The 20,177-nt window shown below is 39.0% G+C and overlaps 1 protein-coding gene across 2 annotated transcripts in view; it reads left to right on the top strand.

Annotated features, from left to right (window-relative positions):
* cntn1a (contactin 1a) overlaps positions 1–20,177 on the top strand; it is a 68,548-nt gene that overhangs the window by 11,115 nt on the left and 37,256 nt on the right. For both annotated transcript variants that reach the window (XM_077596081.1, XM_077596080.1), the window contains one exon: positions 19,995–20,127. In XM_077596081.1, the coding sequence (XP_077452207.1) occupies positions 20,061–20,127 (67 nt within the window). In that variant the 5' untranslated portion in view covers positions 19,995–20,060. The remainder of the gene's footprint in view (positions 1–19,994; positions 20,128–20,177) is intronic.

The raw sequence follows: 20,177 nt of genomic DNA, 5'->3' as shown, positions 1-20,177 counted from the left end.
CTGCGTGGCTAATGGCCGCTTGCAAAGAAGAGAATAAAGTAGGCCTGGATTCAGGGAAGCCTTTGTGATCTGCAACTGGCAGGTCAACACGGCGCTGTTTAGCTTGCGTGACCCGCGTTCTTGCCGGTGATGTAACCACCCGCGTCATGTTTTCAGGACGCTTCGTCAGCGGTAAATGGATTCTGACAATGTTGCCTTAAAAATCCATCTTGGACAAAGGTTTATACGTTGAAATCCGCAGCGTTCCGATGGACGCCGGTTGACTTATTCATGAGTCTCGTGGACTAATTGCACTCCATCTTGGCTCTGGTGTCGGAGCCACGGGAGCTTTTGTTCTAATCTGCTAATTCATGCTGCCTACGTTGCGGCCTCGCGGTTTTACTTAGCAACAGCTCATTTTGCCTGCCAAAAGATAACAAGCCAATGAAAATGATGGGTGGCCTTATGAGCTCGTTAGGGTTTTGTTCGATATATTAACATCTGAGTTGATACATTTTTTGTTCTGTCAAGAATGAAGGGCGGACTGGAAATTTTCCATTTCCTGGGAGAAGGAAATTATATCTTGATGCAGTCGGTAAATATTCCAATCACTGATAGATTGCTCAATAAACGAGGGAGGGAATAAAACCCACACAAGTGGACATGTTTCCCTTGACCAGGCTTGCAATAAATCCAATCTCATAATCAAATGAGGTCCAGCAGTTGTATAGAAATATTAATGCTAATTCCAGGGCCAATTATCAGACAGTATGGTAGCATTTTTAGTCCCGCTAAAGTGTTAGCAGGATTACACAAAGCCTTCTTAACCAGGCCGGGAGGATGGGCTAAGAAAAGAGCCGTTCAAGTTGGGTGCAACTTGAAGCTTAATGTATGCATTTGTTAATCTTTTTAGGTCCAGATACCATATTCTTAATGATAAATTTGTGTGTGGGTTTTATTGCAATACGAATGTAAATTGGAATTGTTTAGTTGGCATTTTTGCATCACCGGACTACGTTGCCAATCTGAAATCATCCTGCATCGCTAGTTTTGAGTAAAAACACAATATGCTAACTCGTGACATTAAGATAACATTCAGTATTGGTAGATCCGCATTCCTCATTTGAGATCATTTGTTTAATAAAACGGAAAATCGACTCATTAGCTGGGAATACCTGCCACGCCCAACTTTTTGATGAATGTGCATCCAGATAAACATCGCTTATGTAATTTTAGCATCCAAGTGGCTAGGCTAGCTACCATACTGGATACATGTTGGGCCTTTAAAGGGGTCAGTGTTACAGTGGGCAGCGTGGCCTGGTCTACGTGGACAATCTGAAATCATCCCGCATTGCTAGTTTTGAGTGAAAACAAAATACGCTAACTCATGACATTAAGCTAGCATTTGGTATAGGTAGATCCGCATTTCTCATTTGAGCGCATTTGTTCAATAAAACAGAAAATCGGCTCGCATTATCTGGGAATTTTGATGAATGTACATCCAGGTAAACATCGCTTATGACATTTTAGCATCCAAGTGGCTAGGCTAGCCACACTGGAAACATGTTGGCCCTTAAAAGGGGTCAGCCTTACAGTGGTCAGCCTTACAGTGGTCAGTGTGGCCAGATGGATTATTTACAAGGAACCGACCATGGTAGAGAATGCGCGAAAGGTCATCCAGAGGTGAATCCCACTCGGATTTATACCCACACACTTAAAGTCGCTCCCATGCCATGTTTTGAATACACTTGGGTTATCAGCAGCACACAGATCCACTCACACACATAGTCCAGAGTCACAAAACCAAGGGCACGACATCACAAACCGACAAATCCAATGTTCTTGAAGACACACACATGAATAGACAATAGATGTAAAGGTTCGGGGCGCGGTTGCACTAATCCCCCTGTTGCAGAGGACAACAAAAACAGCGAGAGGGAGGCTAATGCATGTTAGCGCTTCATTGGAGCCACACCTTCACGGGATTGTTTTTTTTAAAGTCAGCTCTTACGGCAAATGGTGATCTTACTCGATTGATGTTCAGTTTCTGCTGGATGTGAGTGGACTGTTTCCGTTTGTGGCTTTTACCTGTTGCCATGAACAGGATGAGCAGGAAAGAACAATCAATAGATGGCTTTTTTTTATCCGTCAGCATGACTAGAACCAAAAGACAATGTGACTTATATCCTTTGTTTTACAAACTATGCTTAAAATAGTGCAATGTTGGGGTATCAAACTTGATTTTTTTTGTGACGGGCCACGTCGTCGAGGGCCGTTGTGTCGTCCAATTAGACAGGGGTTGCTTCCGCTTGCGAGTTTTAGCGTGGATTCTCAGATTTTTATAAACTTAAAAAAAAATAATAATAATAAATTAAAAAATGAAATAAAATTTCCCTAGAAAGAAATCCGCAATGCAGTGAAGCCGCAATAGTTGAACCGTGAAATGGCGAGGGATTACTGTATAATATTTTAGTATGATATACAATGTAACAATACAAATAAAGCATAAACGAGTTAGCCCATTTGTCCAATTATATTCAAATAAAGCATTTAAAAAAATAAATTAAGCAGGTGAAGTAGTGATTTGACACAATTGCTGAGATTGCAAAATCTTGGAAGGCGCAACTGGCATTTTCAGCATTTTAATATCATTTTGTTTCTCCGTAAAACTACAAAATCCGCGGCCATAGTGTCCAAGACTCCCGTAAGTATTTCCGACCACAGATTTAGAAAAGTTTTAACATTTACAATCGTCCCCAACAATTTCTGGAGAAGACCCCAAAGCAAAGAATAATCTTTTTGAGGCATCTATTCATCAGGTTTTTGCAGACTTTGATCGGAGGGTTGAAAAAAATAGGGCCCAATTAGTGCAAACAAGTACTGAGTGCACATGATTTGTCTTTAATCACAACCTATGAAGTAGTTTTGATTTTTTTTTGATCGGGTGTATTCCTACGCCTAAAAGCCGTGACTCACTTAATAGACCGAAGTGGTCCATTTAGTCACAGAGGAGGCCTTTATCTGGTGCACTTTCAATTCAGGGGGATGCGTCTGAGCCTTTAAACTGCTTAGCGCCCTCAAGATGTGCTGCCCAAATGTCTGGGAGACAAATCTGCATCGGTAAAACCTTTTACGGCCGCACTCGGCGTTCGGCGGCGTCATTTGATGTTAATCGTGTCGACTTAAAGACTTGCTTATCGTGCTCTCTCCTGTAGGAATTCTCTAATAGGGGCAAATAATCATGTCTATTGCTGTGCTAGTACTTTTTTTAGCAAGGTTTTTCGAATTCTACTCTCAAAAAAATATAATACTCATAAGAAGGATTGTCAAAAACTGGGCAATGAATTGCAAGACTTATACATTTCATTCTCCTTGATTTAGTACAGTAATACCTTGACATATGAGCTTAAAGGGACCGAGTTCGTATGTCAATTTACTCATATCTCAAATCAGGTTTTCCCCTATGAAACAACAAAATACTACAAATTAATCTATTCCGGGACCGAGCTCGTATGTCAATTTACTCATATCTCAAATGGTGAAATTCAATGATTTTAAGGCAATTTTAAGGGTAAGGCTTATATGTGAGAAAATACGGTAATTGCCAAAGCCTTTTTACATTACAGTGAAATATTTAATAGGTGGGCAGTGAGAGGAGGGAGGATTGTTTGTAAAAATAAAAAATCGTTAAAGCGTATTGCACGTTAACTCACCATAGTTAATTAAAACTTAAATATTTTGTTTGTAGTATGTGTAAATCAGCAACTTTGTGATATGTCCTCAATAATTCATGCCGACATTGTAGGGGGGCTTGCGAGTACGTTCCACTTCATGCTAGCTTTTCATGCTAACTTCAATTTCTCTATTGGCCCAACAGAATAATGAATGGAATTCACCACAAACGTCTCTAATCTAATTTTCCACCATTAATTTATGTACTTTTATCATTCCAATGTTGAATGGTCATATTTTCTGCTTCCGAAGATTGTTGTCGTGACATATTATTTCTTTCCGTCTCTTTGAATTGCGCCTACTAGCCATACATTGTGTATTTTTTGCTCAGCATGCGTGAACATTGCCCTATTTTAAGACACCCAACATGGCGATTGAGATGCAACGCCAATGACCCCTGCACTGAGCACCCCCAGACTTCTTTAAGGTTTTTTTCTTCTTCCCCCAAACCAAGAACAAATCGTCGCCATTGTTGAGTTCCGATGCTTCAGGCCACCAGCGATTGTTTATTTCAGAGCTAAAAACGCCACATGGCTACCATTGGGTGACCTGTATATGAAGAGGATTCACCTTTGCGGACTTCCATAGATGGAAAAAGCTTTTTATTTTATTGTCATTATACAAGTATGGGATGAATCTAATCGAATGAGATTTAAAGATTTCACCATGAAGTGCACAAATAGCAACAAGAAACAAACAGACAAATATATAATCAATAAAGACATAGTCACAACATAAATAAGTAGGCAAGTGCTCAAATAACAACAAACAGACAAATAAATAATAAATAAGTAGTCACAACATGAATAAGTGGAGACTGAATACCCTCACTCTAACAACAACAGACAAATAAACAGACAAATAAATAAATAAATACATAGTCAATAAAGACACACATACATAAATAAATAAATAGATTAATAAAAAAATCCTAACATACACAAATAACTAACTAAATAAATACATTAATAAAAAAATAAAAACACATATAAATAACTAAATAAATAGATTAATACAAAATAAATACGTACATACTTAAATACATACATAAATAAATAGATAAATAAGTAAATAACTAAATAATAATAAATAAATAGTAGTCAACATAGATAAGTGGTCAACATAGATAATTGGTCAACATAGATAAGTGGTCAACATGGATAAGTGGTCAACATGGATAAGTGGTCAACGTGGATAAGTGGTCAACGTGGATAAGTGGTCAACATAGATAAGTGGTCAACATAGATAAGTGGTCAACATAGATAAGTGGTCAACATAGATAAGTGGTCAACATAGATAAGTGGTCAACATAGATAAGTGGTCAACATAGATAAGTGGTCAACATAGATAAGTGGTCAACATAGATAAGTGGTCAACATAGATAAGTGGTCAACATAGATAAGTGGTCAACATAGATAAGTGGTCAACATAGATAAGTGGTCAACATAGATAAGTGGTCAACATAGATAAGTGGTCAACATAGATAAGTGCTCAACATAGATAAGTGGTCAACATAGATAAGTGGTCAACATAGATAAATTGCCGACATTGTTACAGTGGTTAACAGTAAGTCTGGATTAGGTGCAGAACTGGAGTACGGTGACGGCTCTGGGGAAGAATATGTCCTTGAGTCTCTTTGTCTTGGCTGTTATGGTCCTTTAGCACCTGCCAGAGGGAAGCAGTTTCAACAGGTGGAAACCAAGGATGTGTAGCATTGTCTTTTATAATGCTCCTTGCCATTAGATGGTGGACAGATAAGTAAGGGGCCAGTTGATGATCTTTTGGGGCTGATATTTCAATATGACCGGCCATGTTTGTGCCAGGGAAGCTCAAGTCGACGATGCAGGAGAAGCGTTACGACTGGTTTGGAGGAAGGAGAGCCAAGCAGGAAAGGGATTGCGACCCCCAAACCTTATTATCTTTGCCGTAATGACTCCAGCGTAAGAATCAATACAGCTGGACTGACTGGCACGAAGTCCATTCGCAGGAAGCCGAGCTCTTCACAGCATCCATTATGGATGAGGGGCGGAGCCATTCAAGGAGAAGAGGTTCATTATAGATACATGTAGGAGGTCAAAAATGTTCATGGTTTGTAAAAAACGCTTGCTCGAGATGCTTGGTTGGAAAGTGGATCCCGCAGGATTTATCTACGTATCTTCACAATTTGATTGGGAGATGAATATAGCTTCGTGTCATATTTGCACTTTAGGTAGTTAGAGTTGTAAAATGCTCGTCAAATGCTTTCTCTTCCATTGTGAGCAAAGTGTAACCTGGAGCCTTTTCACTTTCAACTGAAACGTGTGCCACAGCTGTCATAGCATGCTAGAACAAATCTCACATTGTGGAAATGTGTCATTGAATGTTGTGTTATGGGAGAGGGGAAAAAACATTATATTTTTTTTACCTTTTATTATGGTGGAATTATGGAAGTGTGTTGCTGAAACTGGAAATCCCCAAAATGCCACTATCACAGTTTGAAATGATAGTTACCATCCTTTGACAAGATAATGTATGTAAAAGCACAATGATAATCCATATTTGACAAATTTATATATGTATATATATAGGTGTATGTGGATCTATATATTTACATGATAGTTATCACGCTTTTAGTTGAGTTCATGTTAAAACCTGATATCTATACTAATGTGATAGCGTTCCCATCGTTTGGACATTTTTACATGATATTATAATGTAAAAATGTGATTATGTAAAAAACATGTTCCTGGTTTACTTTTTGGGTTACAGCAGCAATATGATCCCATCAAAATATTCTTAATTTTCACGTTTTTACACGATATTGTAGCCCTTGACATTTTATAATGTAAAATTTGATAACTATTATGTCAAAAACATGTTCCTGGTCTACTTTTATAACAGCAATATGCTCCCATAAAGTATACGCTTCGTTTTCAAGTTTTTACACAATATTGTAGCCCTTTTCATGGTATTATAATGTAAAAATGTGATAACTACTATGTCAAAAACATGTTCTGTTCCTGGTCTACTTTTTGGGGTACAGCAGCAATATACTCCCATAAAGAATACACTTTTTTTCTTAAAAAAATACACGATATTGTAGCCCTTTTCATGGTATTATGATGTAAAAATGTGATAACTATTATGTCAAAAACATGTTACTGGTCTACTTTTTTGGGTATAGCAGCAATATGCTCTCATAAATAATACTTTTTTTCACGTTTTTACATGATATTGTAGCCCTTTACATGATATTAAATGTAAAAATGTGATAACTATTATGTCAAAACATGTTCCTGGTCTACTTTTTGGGGTAAAGCAGCAATATGCACTCATAATATTTTTTTTTCACCTGCTATTGTTTCAAAAGCTGCTTTTGAGTTTTGAGTTTCACTCAAAAGCCTTCAAAAATCCAAAATAGTGGCGCGTGTGTAACAAGGCATCACTGAGTCCGAAAAAAAATGTTATTATTTTCCATTGAGTTGTTTTGGCACTTTCCACTTTTCCACTTGAGAAAGTTGAACTCCATTTCACCTTTTAAAATATGGATGCCACCTTCACCGGCATTCTCCTCCGTTGCCGATTTGCGCCTCCCGAGGCCCCCGACACAAGTAGGACACGCTGCGAAAGGTTACGGATTTTGTGTGGGTGGCTGGAAAAGTGAAAGATGGCCGACGCGTACCAAGAGGAGGGCCGAGTGCCACGAGAGCACTCGCCTAGCGGCACCAGACGTTTATCCTCGAGCCTCCTGCGAGCCGTAAAGTGTTAGTTTGGATTTCGCTTTTTAATATTCGGCGCTGAGAGAAAATCGGCGCTATACTGGCGTGCTGGTCTTAATAGATTTTGGACAATAATATCATTTGGAAAGATTTCTAAATAATTATTGTGCCTTGTCTTAAAGCGTTTGAGAGGTAAATCTGACTTCTTGTTGTTGTTTTGTAGGATGTTTCCTTAGCGAGGCTCTAGTCTAACACCACTTTAATCATAATTTAGTTTTTCATTACTCATCTCATTAATACTGATTGATTAGCAACATCATAACAATGTTGTCAAAAGAAATCAGAGACTTTTTGTGATTAAAAAGTGGTGAAATGACAGAGAGAGAAAAAAATCGCACATTTTCATACATTTTTACTTTTAAATTCTGGAAATGGCTCTTTAGCAATAACATTAGAAAATAAGAATTGTTTATGGCTCTCTCTTTCAAAAAGGTTCCCGACCCCTGATCTACAGTATCGTACAATGTTTTGCCCACACGTATGTTGTGACAATTTTATGTTCCGTGTCAATTGTATATTAGTACTGACATTATGTTGAGGAAGTAAAGCATTTTTATTTATTATTTTTTTCTTGTGCCTAGAGGGATGTATGCCAGCGCGAGACCGCGGCGTGCGCAAAAGGTTTTTAGATTAGTAGGTCAAGGCAAATGAGTAAAGTGAAGGTTGGACTAAATTAGGTTGAAAGAGTTCAATGATTTAGTTCTTCATTTAGTGCGCTAGGTTTTCATATTAAGCTCTTGTCTTTCAAATGTCGCGCTTTTACGATTTATTCTGAGAATTAAGTGTGGTATGGAGACGTATGCGCGGTGGTCAAGTGGTTGGCAGGAGAGCCTCGCAGTTTGGGGGTCGTGGGTTTGATCCCGGGTGAGTCCTCACTGTGTGGTGTTTCTATGTTGTCCCCCGGCTTGCGTGAATTTTCTCCGGGTACTCCGGTTTCCTCCCAAAACAGACATGCTAGGCTAATTGTATGCTAAATTGCCCCCTAACTATGATTGGCCCTGCGATTGGCTGGCTGGCCACCCATTCAGGGCCATTCACCCTCAGAGCCATACCTCGAGACAATTTTGAGCACAGGTGTCAAAGTGGCGGCCCGGGGGCCAAATCTGGCCCGCCGCTTCATTTTGTGTGGCCCGGGAAAGTCAATCATGAGTGCCGACTTTCTGTTTTAGGATCAAATTAAAATGAAGAGTATAGATGTATATTGAATGTCCTGATTTTCCCCCTTTAAGTCAATAATTGTACATTTTTAATCCATTTTTTTCCGTGTTTTTAGTTCAAAAATCATTTTGTAAAATCTAAAAATATATAAAAATATTTTCTGTTTTCCACTTTAATATGGAACATAATGATTGAAAGAGATTTTCCTTTACTAAGAAAAAAAGCTCAAATAAACATTGTTTTAGATCTATAAAAAATGAATATTTAGGGCTATTAATCCAGTTCTTTTAATCGATTTATAAAAAAAATGAAGAGTATAGATGTATATTAAATTTCCAGATTTACCCCCTTTTTTAAATCAATAATTGTCATTTTTTAATCATTTTTTTTCTGTTTTTAGTTCAAAAATCATTTTGTAAAATCGAAAAATAGATTTAAAAAAAAATCTAAATATTATATCTAATATAAATCTAACATGAAATCGAGTTGATGTTAAGGGAGCGGCTTATACTCGAGAAATTGTAAAAATTCACAGATTTGAAGGCAATTTTGAGGGTGCGACTTATACACGGGAAATTGTAAAAATTCACCGATTTGAAGGCAATTTTCAGGGTGCGGCTTATATGCGGGAAATTGTAAACATTCAACAATTTGAAGGCAATTTTCAGGGTGCGGCTTATACGCGGGGTGGCTTATATGCGAGAAATTGTAGAGATTCAACATTTTAAGGCAATTTTAAGGGCGCGGCTTATATGCGAGTAATTTATCCGGTAATTTATTCATGTTGAGCAGCTGGATAATCGAGATTCACTGACCTGTTAGGAATCGGCACACATTTAAGTGGGACACACTTCAGGAGTGCTTTTAAATATCTTCCTGCCAGTCGGGAATCGCCAAAATAAAATAAATAAATGACAAACTAACAGTATATACATAGTATACTGTATTTTCCTATGCTAATTTTGTATTTTCTTACTCTTAAAATCCAACTGGCTAAATCAGATTGGCTGAAAATATGACTTAATCTTCTCGAGATGAAGAACCATTGACTGTAAGTGTAAAATGTATGTACGCTACATTTATGCACGCTTTGGTTTTGTGCCAAAGAAAATGATTCCGCTAGCAGAGGATAAAAAGACGCATGCTGGGGTTCTTCGTCTTTAGAGAAAATACTTGACAAGAGAACATATTAATATGTATCTCTCCTCCTTTTTGCATTTTTTTCGCGGATGAAAATGTGAAAACGTGTTTCAGATTTAATGCACGAGGCTTGGCGTTTCAATCAAAGTGTCTGTTAGACTTGGAAAAAAAATATGAAAGAGGGTGTGAAATAGAGTCTTTTTATTGGAGACCTACTTTAGCAATTATGGGTAATAAGATTTTCCAATTTCAATGAGATCTTTTGCAAATGAGTTCAGTGAAAGAATAAAGAAAATGAGCTTTAGATGGAAAAGTTAATTTATTAATGCTCTATGATAAGGTTTTGTGTATTACAATATCTCAAGAATGTATGATCTAGATTGAAGTTATATTATGAATATTTTTATTCATAGCTATTGATGAAGAAACTCTGTGCTTTTGTTTATTGTTAAGAAACTAAAGTAAAAAAGCGATGGTAACGTCCGTAAATATCGATAATAATGAGCAACTTGGCACCAAATAAACACGAAACATTCACTCATTCATTTTCCGAACCACTTATCCTCACAAGGGTCACGGGGGTGCTAGAGCCTATCCCACTCGACGATGGGCACTAGGTGGGTAAAACCCTGAATTGGTGGTCAGCCAATCGCAGGGCACGAGGACACAAAGGACAACCAATCCTAGCGAGGTTTAGGCAAACTAGCATACAAGTAGGAATTATTTTGTTTTCATGTATTCATTTTCTGAACCACTTATCTTCACAAGGGTCACGGGGTTGCTGGAGCCTATCCCACTCAACGATGGGCACCAGGAGGGGGACACCCTGAATTGGTGGTCAGCCAATCGCGGGGCACGAGGAGACAAAGGACAACCAATCATAGCGAGGTTTCGGCAAATTAGCCTATAAATTACCTAGCATGCAATTTTTGGAATTTTTTTTTCATGTATTCATTTTCTGAGCCGTTTATCCTCACAAGGGTTTGCGGGGGGTGCCGGAGCATATCCCAGGCAACTATGTGGGACACCCTGAATCGGTGGCCAGCCAATCGCAGGGCACGAGGATACAAAGGACAACCAATCCTAGCGAGGTTTAGGCAAATTAGCATATAAGTTACCGAGCATGCACTTTTTGGAATTATTTTGTATTCATTTTCTGAGCCGCTTATCCTCACAATGGGTTCCGGGGGGTGCTGGAGCATATCCCTGGCAACTATGTGGCACACCTTGAATCGTTGGCCAGCCAATCGCAGGGCACAAGTCCCAAATACAGCCAATCATAGCTAAGCTTCGTCAATTTAGCATGCTATTAGCCTAGCATGCACATTTCTGGAATGTGGGAGCTAAGTGAAGTTCCCAGAGAGAACCCATGCAATCCCAGGAAGAACATACAAACTCCACACAGTGAGGACCCACCTGGTATCGAACCCACGGCCCCGGAACCGTGCGGCCGACACGCCAACCACTTAACCACCGAACCATGCCAGTGATTTAAATGTAAAAAAAAAATGCCGATCATATGTCTGGACTCAAGCATGTCTTAGAGGGAGGGGTGGGCGTGATAATAATGTGGGTGTATCGGTGTGTGTGTCGGTAGGACAAGAAGGCTTAAAAGATTAAACAGCAGCCTGGACACGGACAAGGCGAGAAGACCCCTGGCTGTGTGGGGGGGGGGTCTTGAGTTTTAGACGACTCCCTCTATCTTGCTCGGGGAATTAGCCTTTGTTTATTTCCCCGCAGTCCCGCTACCGCCCTCCCCGATTTTCGTGGCGCCTTCACCTCGGAGAGCGAGCCTCCATCCAGCGGCATCTCATTGGGACAGACAATGGAGCTCAGTATTTAGGACGCTTGGCAGAGTAGCGTGGCGGAAGACGGGGGGGACGGGGGGACGGGGGGTTGGGGGTCTGGGTGGGGGTGTCGTGAAATGGCAGCTCGCCACCCCAAGGTAAGGATGAGACACTTTGTGACCTCGTTGTTGACATCATCTTCGCCGTAATGCAATTAAACAACCGGCTTGTTTTGATTGCCACTTTTTGTCAACATTTGTTAATCCCCGCCCGCCCCAACGTTGGCTCGGTTTTTAATCCAATTGGGACAAAGTGCCAATATGGCCGTCCAAAAGTTTTTTTTTGTCCAATGGCTGCAGAGGAAAATATTGAAGGCTGTATTCAAAATGATGGATTAAAAATGCTAAATGCATTTGATTAAGAAATTAGCAAGGCACTGTGATTGGTGGTTAGTGCGTCTGCCGTGCAGCTTGGAGATTGTGGGTTCAATACCCGGTGGGTTCCAATCGTCGTATGTGGAGTTTGCATGTTGTCCCTGTTTCTGTGGTTTTTTTCCAGGTACTTTGGTTTCATTAACATCCTAAACACGGATATTGTAGTATGGTTCGACAATTTAAAACCTTTAGAGCACAGGTGTCAGAGTGGCGGCCCGGGGGCCAAATCTGGCCCGCCGCATCATTTTGTGTGGCCCGGGAAAGTCAATGATGAGTGCCAACTTTCTGTTTTAGGATCAAATTAAAATGAAGAGTATAGATGTATATTAAATTTCCTGATTTTACCCCTTTTAAATCAATAATTGTCATTTTTTAATCAATTTTTTTCTGTGTTTTTAGTTACAAAAATCATTTTGTAAAATCTAAAAATATCTAAAAAAAAAAGCTAAAATAAACATTGTTTTAGATCTATTTGAGGGAATGTTGCATTTTTTTTCTGACGCTTATCGAGTATTCGGATGAATATAATTTAATCTAATCTAACATACGGATTCTGAGTATTGATACCAACAGTATTTTATTACGTGTCATATTAGTACTTACTTAAACATAGGCGTTGGTACTTGGTTTTATCTGGTGATTTATCAGGGTTCTCTTGAAATACTTGACCATTTCTTAAGATTTTGTGGTGTAGAAATGTTTTGTAGCAATTTAGAGATAAACATTTCTTGTGGAAATCAGGAACGCAAAACTACAACTCCTCATTTCGGACCTAAACAACCATCGTTAGGTTAGGTTAGAACTTTATTTCATCCCATGGCTTGAAGGTTTCTGCAACGTGTGAACTCATCTCTCTCCGTCACCTAAATATTACACCAGTGTGAGCATGTGGTGAGGTGGGGAGGGGGGGGGGTTAATATGTTTCTCCTCCAGAAAGCATTTTAACTCATATCTTCATTGAGCAGATGTGGCATGAAGCAATTAAGCCGAGTACTTTGTGTAATAGAGTGTACGTCTCGCATCTCGACCTTTCCCGGCATGAGGTAGTCTGTCATGTGTCATGCCACGCCGTGGCTGAAGCGGATTTTCAAAGCATTTTACACTTGCCGATGACTATGACACCCCCGCGGACGAAAATGTCTCACCCTACGCCAAGGGTGTCAGACTCGGGTTGGTTCGCGGGCCGCGTTAACGTCAACTCCATTTCATGTGGGCCGGACCATTTTAGATATAATATTTAGATTTGTTTTTATAAATGGATTAAATGATCTGGATTAAATATCAATAGTCAAAAATAGTCAAAAAGTCATCAATAGTCAAAAATAATGAAGGTCTGGAAATCTGGTGGAGTGTCTGTGGTGGATTCGGGTGCAGTTCGAGGTGTTCTGGATCTTCTTTGCTTAGTCCAGTTTTGCTTTCATCCGGAGGGCCGTTATGTCTTCCAACATGGCTGCCAAAATTAATCGATTAATGAATTGGCAGCTTTTCCGATCATGGAGAGATAATTTTTGGTTATTAAAATGAGTACAAATCTTCTATCTGAGCCTCTTAATGGCAAATATTCTCTTGTAATGGATTTAACGTCAACTCGATTTCATGTGGGCCGAACCATTTTAGATATAATGTTTAGATTTTTTTAATATTATAAATGGATTAAAAGAACTGGATTAAAAGCTCTGAATATTCATCTTTTTATAGATCTAAAACAATGTTTATTTTAGCTTTATTTCAATATATTTTTAGATTTTACAAGATGGTTTTTGAACTAAAAACACAGAAAAAATGGATTAAAAAATGACAATTATTGATTTAAAAGGAGGAAAATCAGGAAATTTAATATACATCTATACTCTTCATTTGAATTGGATCCTAAAACAGAAAGTCGGCAATCATGATTTACTTTCCCGGGGCCGCACAGAATGATGCGGCGGGCCAGATTTGGCCCCCGGGCCGACACTTTGACACGTGTGCTCTAAACCATCCCCTTTGTCGCCATTTTGTAGAAACCCGGGACCGGTTTTCCCCAACCCTGCTTGGCAGAGGTCATCGGCGATTGGTTCTAGTATTGTTGTCACTCAATCAGTGGATACAAAATGTCACCCGGCGTTTCCGTGTCACGACTCATGATGCGAGTCTCTTTGGGAATCAATACTTGGGACCATCAATAATTCACGGGCGAGGCTTTTGTGCATTGTGGCAAAAATAAGATCCGACGCAGCGTGAAATGGAAGATAGCTTCATCTCTTCCACGTTGGTATCGAGTGTCACGGCTAAAAAGATGGCTTGAAAATGAGTTATTGATCGATATCCCCTGGCCCGAGGAAACGTATTCAGCCTGGGTTTTTAATCCACAGGCCTCCAAAAACATTCATTCGAAAATCTGGAATACCTTGAGTCATTTGACAATCATAAAAGTCATTAAGACTACATGAAAAGTCAAAATTTTTAGCATAAGATCATTTTTTCGGGATTACACGCTTATGTTGGTAGCTATACTGCACTTGTGTTTGTGTGTGTGTGTGTTATTCTGGTCATAGTTAAGGCATACCTGTCAAGTTACCTATTTATTTATGTCTAAAATGTCTTTTACTGTGGCTGTATTCTCACCCTCTTGTTATTGTGACAGTGAAATTTCCCAAATACGGGATGAATAAAATTATCTAATGTAATCTAACCTCGGCCAATTGTATTAATGATTTCAATTCCCCCTATTAAGCGATAATAAACCGTATAAATGCAACGCCGCACATATTTACTCACATAGGGTGCAATTAAAAGTCTAAAACTTTCTCCAAAGTAGACTGGATGCCCAATCAGTGGGTGCACTAAATAAAAGATTCTGTAGATGTCGCTGTATGACGCTGACAGCTTGACTGTCTGGGTACATTGCTTGCTAACGCGCTATATTTGTATAGTGAAAAGGCAAACTGGTGAAAGGGAAATGTGCTCTTAAAGAATGACAATACTACGATGACGTTTTTGCCTGCTACCATTGACCGAGACAATCTGGATTAGAACCGAAATGGGGAAAACAAAATCAGTTTTACAAAAAAACGTACTTAAAAAATCCCGCACAAAACTTGTTATATGGCGTAGACCACAGGTGGGTGTCAAAGTGGCGGCCCGGGGGCCAAATCTTGCCCGCTGCATCATTTTATGTGGCCTGAGAAAGTATATCATGAAGGCCGACTTTCTGTTTTAGGATTAAATTCCAATGATTATAGGTGTATATTATATTTCCTAATTTTCCCCTTTTTAGATCAATAATTGCAATTTTGTAATCCAATTTTGTTTTTAGTTCAAATAGCATTTTGTAAAATCTAAAAAAAAATGTATAAAAATATTTTCTGTTTTCCATTTTAATATTGAACATGATAAAAATATTTAGTTTCCTTTTGAAATGAAAATCAAATGATTAAAAGAGGTTTTCCCTTACTAAGAAAAAAAAACCCTCAAATAAACATAGTTTTATATCCATTACAAAAAGAGAATATTTAGGGGTTTTGATCCATGTCTTTTAATCTGATTTAAATTTATCTATACACTATCTAAATATTATATCTAAAATGGTCTGGCCCACGTGAAATGGAGTTGACGTTAATGCGGCCCGCGAACCAACCCGAGTTTGACACCCTTGGCATAGACGGTACTCGGACGTTTGGTCGCCGGACGTTTGGTCGCCTGACGTTTGGTCACCCCGACGTTTGGTCGCCCGGACGTTTGGTCGCCGGACGTTTGGTCGCCGGACGTTTGACAACATGACAGAGAGTTTACTGTTGAAACCAGCTCTCAAAATTATATTCACCCGGGCGACCAAACGTCCGGCGACCAAACGTCCGGCGACCAAACGTCCGGTCACGGGCGTAGACCATTTTAAATGATCAAAAAAATGTGTAAAATCCAGGAAAAATGTATACGTTGACAAGTACGGTTAAGAACCCACATTCCCTTGACTTTGCGTAGTGAAAGACTTTTAAAAATACACGAGAAAGTCAATTTCCTCCTCGATTGGAGATAGACAAGATGACTCTAAGCATTCCACGTCTTCCATTCATTCCCCTTCTGATTAGGAGCAAGCTAGTTTTAACCCCATCTTGGCTTCTTCTCGCACGGATTACTGCAAATCTGACGTTAATGATTGCGACTGTTGATTGTACGTGAAGCCCAATGGATGTCAGGGTTGGGGGGGTCGTCTTCGGAAGGACTTGTTTTTCCCGAGCCTGAACCCTTCAAATCCTTCCCCATCCCCCAACATTCTGAAGCCGCTTAGTTGATAAGAAATGGTTAGAGCTCCACCTAGTTATCATAAAAGGAGGAGGGGGCAACGTAAATGGGGTTATGGGGTCATGATAACAAGTAGGAATGACAGTGATGTTCAGTCGAGGGATGCTTTAGAACAAGGGTGTCAGACTCGGGTTGGTTTGCGGGCCGCGTTAACGTCCACTCCATTCCATTTTAGATATAATATTTAGTTTTTATTATAAATGGATTAAACGAACTGGATTAAAAGCCCTAAATAGTCAGTTTTTATAGATCTAAAATAATGTTTATTTTAGCTTTTTTAAATATATTTTTAGATTTTACAAAAGGATTTTTGAACTAAAAACAGAAAAAATGGATTAAAAAATGACAATTATTTATTTAAAAGGGGTCAAATCAGGAAATTTAATATACATCTATACTCTTCATTTGAATTTGATCCTAAAACAGAAATTCGGCACTCATGATTTACTTTCCCGGGCCACACAAAATGATGCGGCGGACCAGATTTGGTCCCCGGGCCGCCACTTTGACACAAGTGCTTTAGAACAAGGGTGTCAAACTTGGGTTGGTTCGCGGGACACATTAACGTCAATGCCATTTTATGTCCATTTTAGATCTAATATCTAGATTTTTTTTTGATTTTTCTAAATTGGATTAAAAGAACTGGATCAAAAGCCCTAAATAGTCCGTTTTTATAGATCTAAAACAATGTTTATTTGAGCTTTTTCTTCTTCTTAGTAATGGAAATGTCTTTTAATCATGTTTTTTATAAGTGGAAAACAGAAAATATTTGTATATTTATTTTTAAATTTTACAAAATGCTTTTTGAACTAAAAACAAAAGAAAAAAATGGATGGAAAAATTGCAGTGATTGATTTTTAAAAGGGGAAAATCAGGAAATGTAATGTACCTCTATAATCATTTGAATTTTATCTTAAAACAGAAAGTCGGGACTCATGATTGACTTTCTTGGGCCGCACAAAATGATGCGGCGGGCCAGATTTGGCCCCCGGACCGCCACTTTGACACCCTGTGCTTTAGAATCTCAGAAATTGCCTCGAGGCGACAGAGTCGTGATGTAATGGGACTTGTGATCACGGCGCAATCAGGTTGGAGATTCTGGATGGATTGGAAAGATATCGATTGAAATGATACGAGGCGACTACGGCTGGACGCTAAGGCGACGCCGTGGCGACGCTAGGGCGACCCTGGAGGAAAACAAGGAACTTGCCAGAACTGGTCAATCACTGTGGCAATGTGATTTATGGTGGTGTAGAAATGGCGGCGTTTGAGGTCAAGCTCCAAGTTGGAGGCCTCCTATTAGATTAAAACTGATTATAAGAGCATGCCATCTTCACCGTATCCCTTCGCCGGGTGCTCCTTATATGACGGATGGGATTGGCCGCCTCGATGTCAAAGGGAGGCGGCCTGTCATCACCATAAGTGCATCCATTAGCGTCATCGAGGATTCACGGACGACGGCTTTGCAGAAGTTGAGAAGGAAGGTGGTGAAGAGATGGGCCATGACAGGTCATCGCGCTATAAATAGTGACTGTTTGGATAGCTTCATTGGCGCCGCAACCCGGGACGCTAAATTGCTCCTTTTTGGATGGTGTTGCTAGGAGACGACGGATCCTCTTGTATCCGAGCAGATGAACACGTTGGACGGGAAGAGCGGTCGCAGGAGTTTCGTGGGAAACACTTTTTTTTATTCTACGTGTGTGGTCGCCATTTGGAAACGGGATTTTCCGCTCTGTTCGAAGCACTGATGATTTGAATGTTTACTAGCTAGCTTAAGTGATCTCGGGAAGAAAGACGGTGGTTTTGATTTTCAACCGAACGTGACCGATTCTGTAAACCAATCAGGATTGATCCTAAAACAGAAAGTCGGCACTCATCATTTACTTTCCCGGGCCACACAAAATGATGCGGCGGGCCAGATTTGGCCCCCACGCCGCCACTTTGACACGTGTGACATAGAGTGTTACTATATAAGCCCCCGATTTATGAATAAACCCTCACTCCGATAGTTTCACTTAAAGACTAAGGTTGTTTTTGACTGTTTGAAAAAAATCTCCATTCAAAAGAGTTATCAAAACTAGACCAAAAATGACTGGCTTTTGCGTCATGCAAAAAATGTAAAACAGTTTCTTATAAACGATCAAAATGGCGGCCCGAACTAGTCGGCACTCATCATTTACTTTCCCGGGCCACACAAAATGATGCAACGGGCCAGATTTGGCACCCGGGCCGCCACTTTGACACATGTGCCCTAGAATATTATTATTTTTGTAGTTTAGGGTTGTTGTCAAACGGATGTGGACCGCAACACCTTGACCAAACCCGCAGAAGGTGATGGCGGCGTAATAAAACGGATCATTCCTGTTATTAATGTCATGGTCGCAGGCTCACCACATTTAATTCGTCCATTATAAAATTGGCTTGAGGCCCAATGCTTACGCATTTGTTGCTTTTTTGTGGGTGTGTTGGGGTGCTAGCTCGTTATTTGTGTGGTGTTAAACGTCTCGGGGGAGCTGTGGGATGGCTGCTCATCTGAAGCGCCAGTTTGTTTTGGCGAGGGTCCACGTGTCAGTCAATTGGTTTGCGCCTGGGAGGCTGACAGGAAGCAGTTAGCGTGAAAATGTCAGGGTCTTGGCATGCGGGGATGCTACTGTTAAAGTGACGCCCCGTATAGTTGTGACGGGTCATGTTTTAGAAAATGGAAGAAGTTTGACAAGTTAACGTCGTCATTTGGAGCAGCGACTAGTGCGCCCTCTAGTGTTGCGCCAAGAACTGCGGCCCGAATACAGTTTTATTGTCATTACGAATACATTTGGTTGTCTAAATGTTTCTTTTTCGACATTTTTACTTCAGATTTTATGTGCAAACATTTCAGCAAATCATTCAAGTGCGATTTAATATATATATATATATATATATATATATATATACATATATATATATATATATATATATATACATATATATATATATATATATATATATATATATATGTATGTATGTATGTATATATATATATATTTTGAGTTAATGTTCAAATTATGCACAATTTTACAGAATAATAATATAAGACAGTGTATTTTTATGTAAATTAATCAAACACATTCTGTCATACCTTCATTATTAATTATTAATACATAATAATAATGAAAAATATTACTAAAATGATAATAATCAAGATGACTCAACATTTTATCCAACTTGAAAGACATGTCATTGTGCTTTAAAATAATGAAGGTATGACAGAATACGTTTGATTATTTTACATAAAAATACACTGTCTTATATTATTATTCTGTAAAATTGTGCATGATTTGAACATTAACTCATTATATATATATATATATATATATATATATATATATATATATATATATATATATATTTATATATATATATATATATATATATATATATAAATGTTCAAATTATGCACAATTTTACATTCTGTCATACCTTCATTATTTCAAAGCATAATGACATGTTTTTCAAGTTGGATAAAAATGTTGAGTCATCTTGATTATTATCATTTTAGTAATATTTTTGATTGTTATTATTATGTTCAAAGGATTTGGCTCACAAAAACTAAAAACATTCACACATAGTTATAAAAAAAGAAATACCACACTATATTCTAACATGATTTGATGAGTTCCCAATTGAATACAGTGGAATTCTCTCCGCCATTTAATTGTAAATGTTCTGTTGTTTGTGTCTTCAAGGAGAACCAGGAAGTCCTGCTAATGTTCCATCATCCGAGTGTCTAGCGGAAAAGCCCGCCCCCTCACATGGGCATGATGCCAAAGCTCAGCCTGCTCCTCTTTCTACCGCTGCTGCTCTCTGGCGCCCCTGCAGGTCAGTGCTATACACACTAGTAGGCAAAAGTCCTATACTCATACCTGTCA

The sequence above is a fragment of the Stigmatopora argus genome, chromosome 3 (genome assembly GCF_051989625.1).
Source record: "Stigmatopora argus isolate UIUO_Sarg chromosome 3, RoL_Sarg_1.0, whole genome shotgun sequence".
NCBI lineage: Eukaryota > Metazoa > Chordata > Actinopteri > Syngnathiformes > Syngnathidae > Stigmatopora > Stigmatopora argus.
Note: the sequence above shows the minus strand (reverse complement) of the source record. Positions and strands in the feature narration are given on the sequence as shown.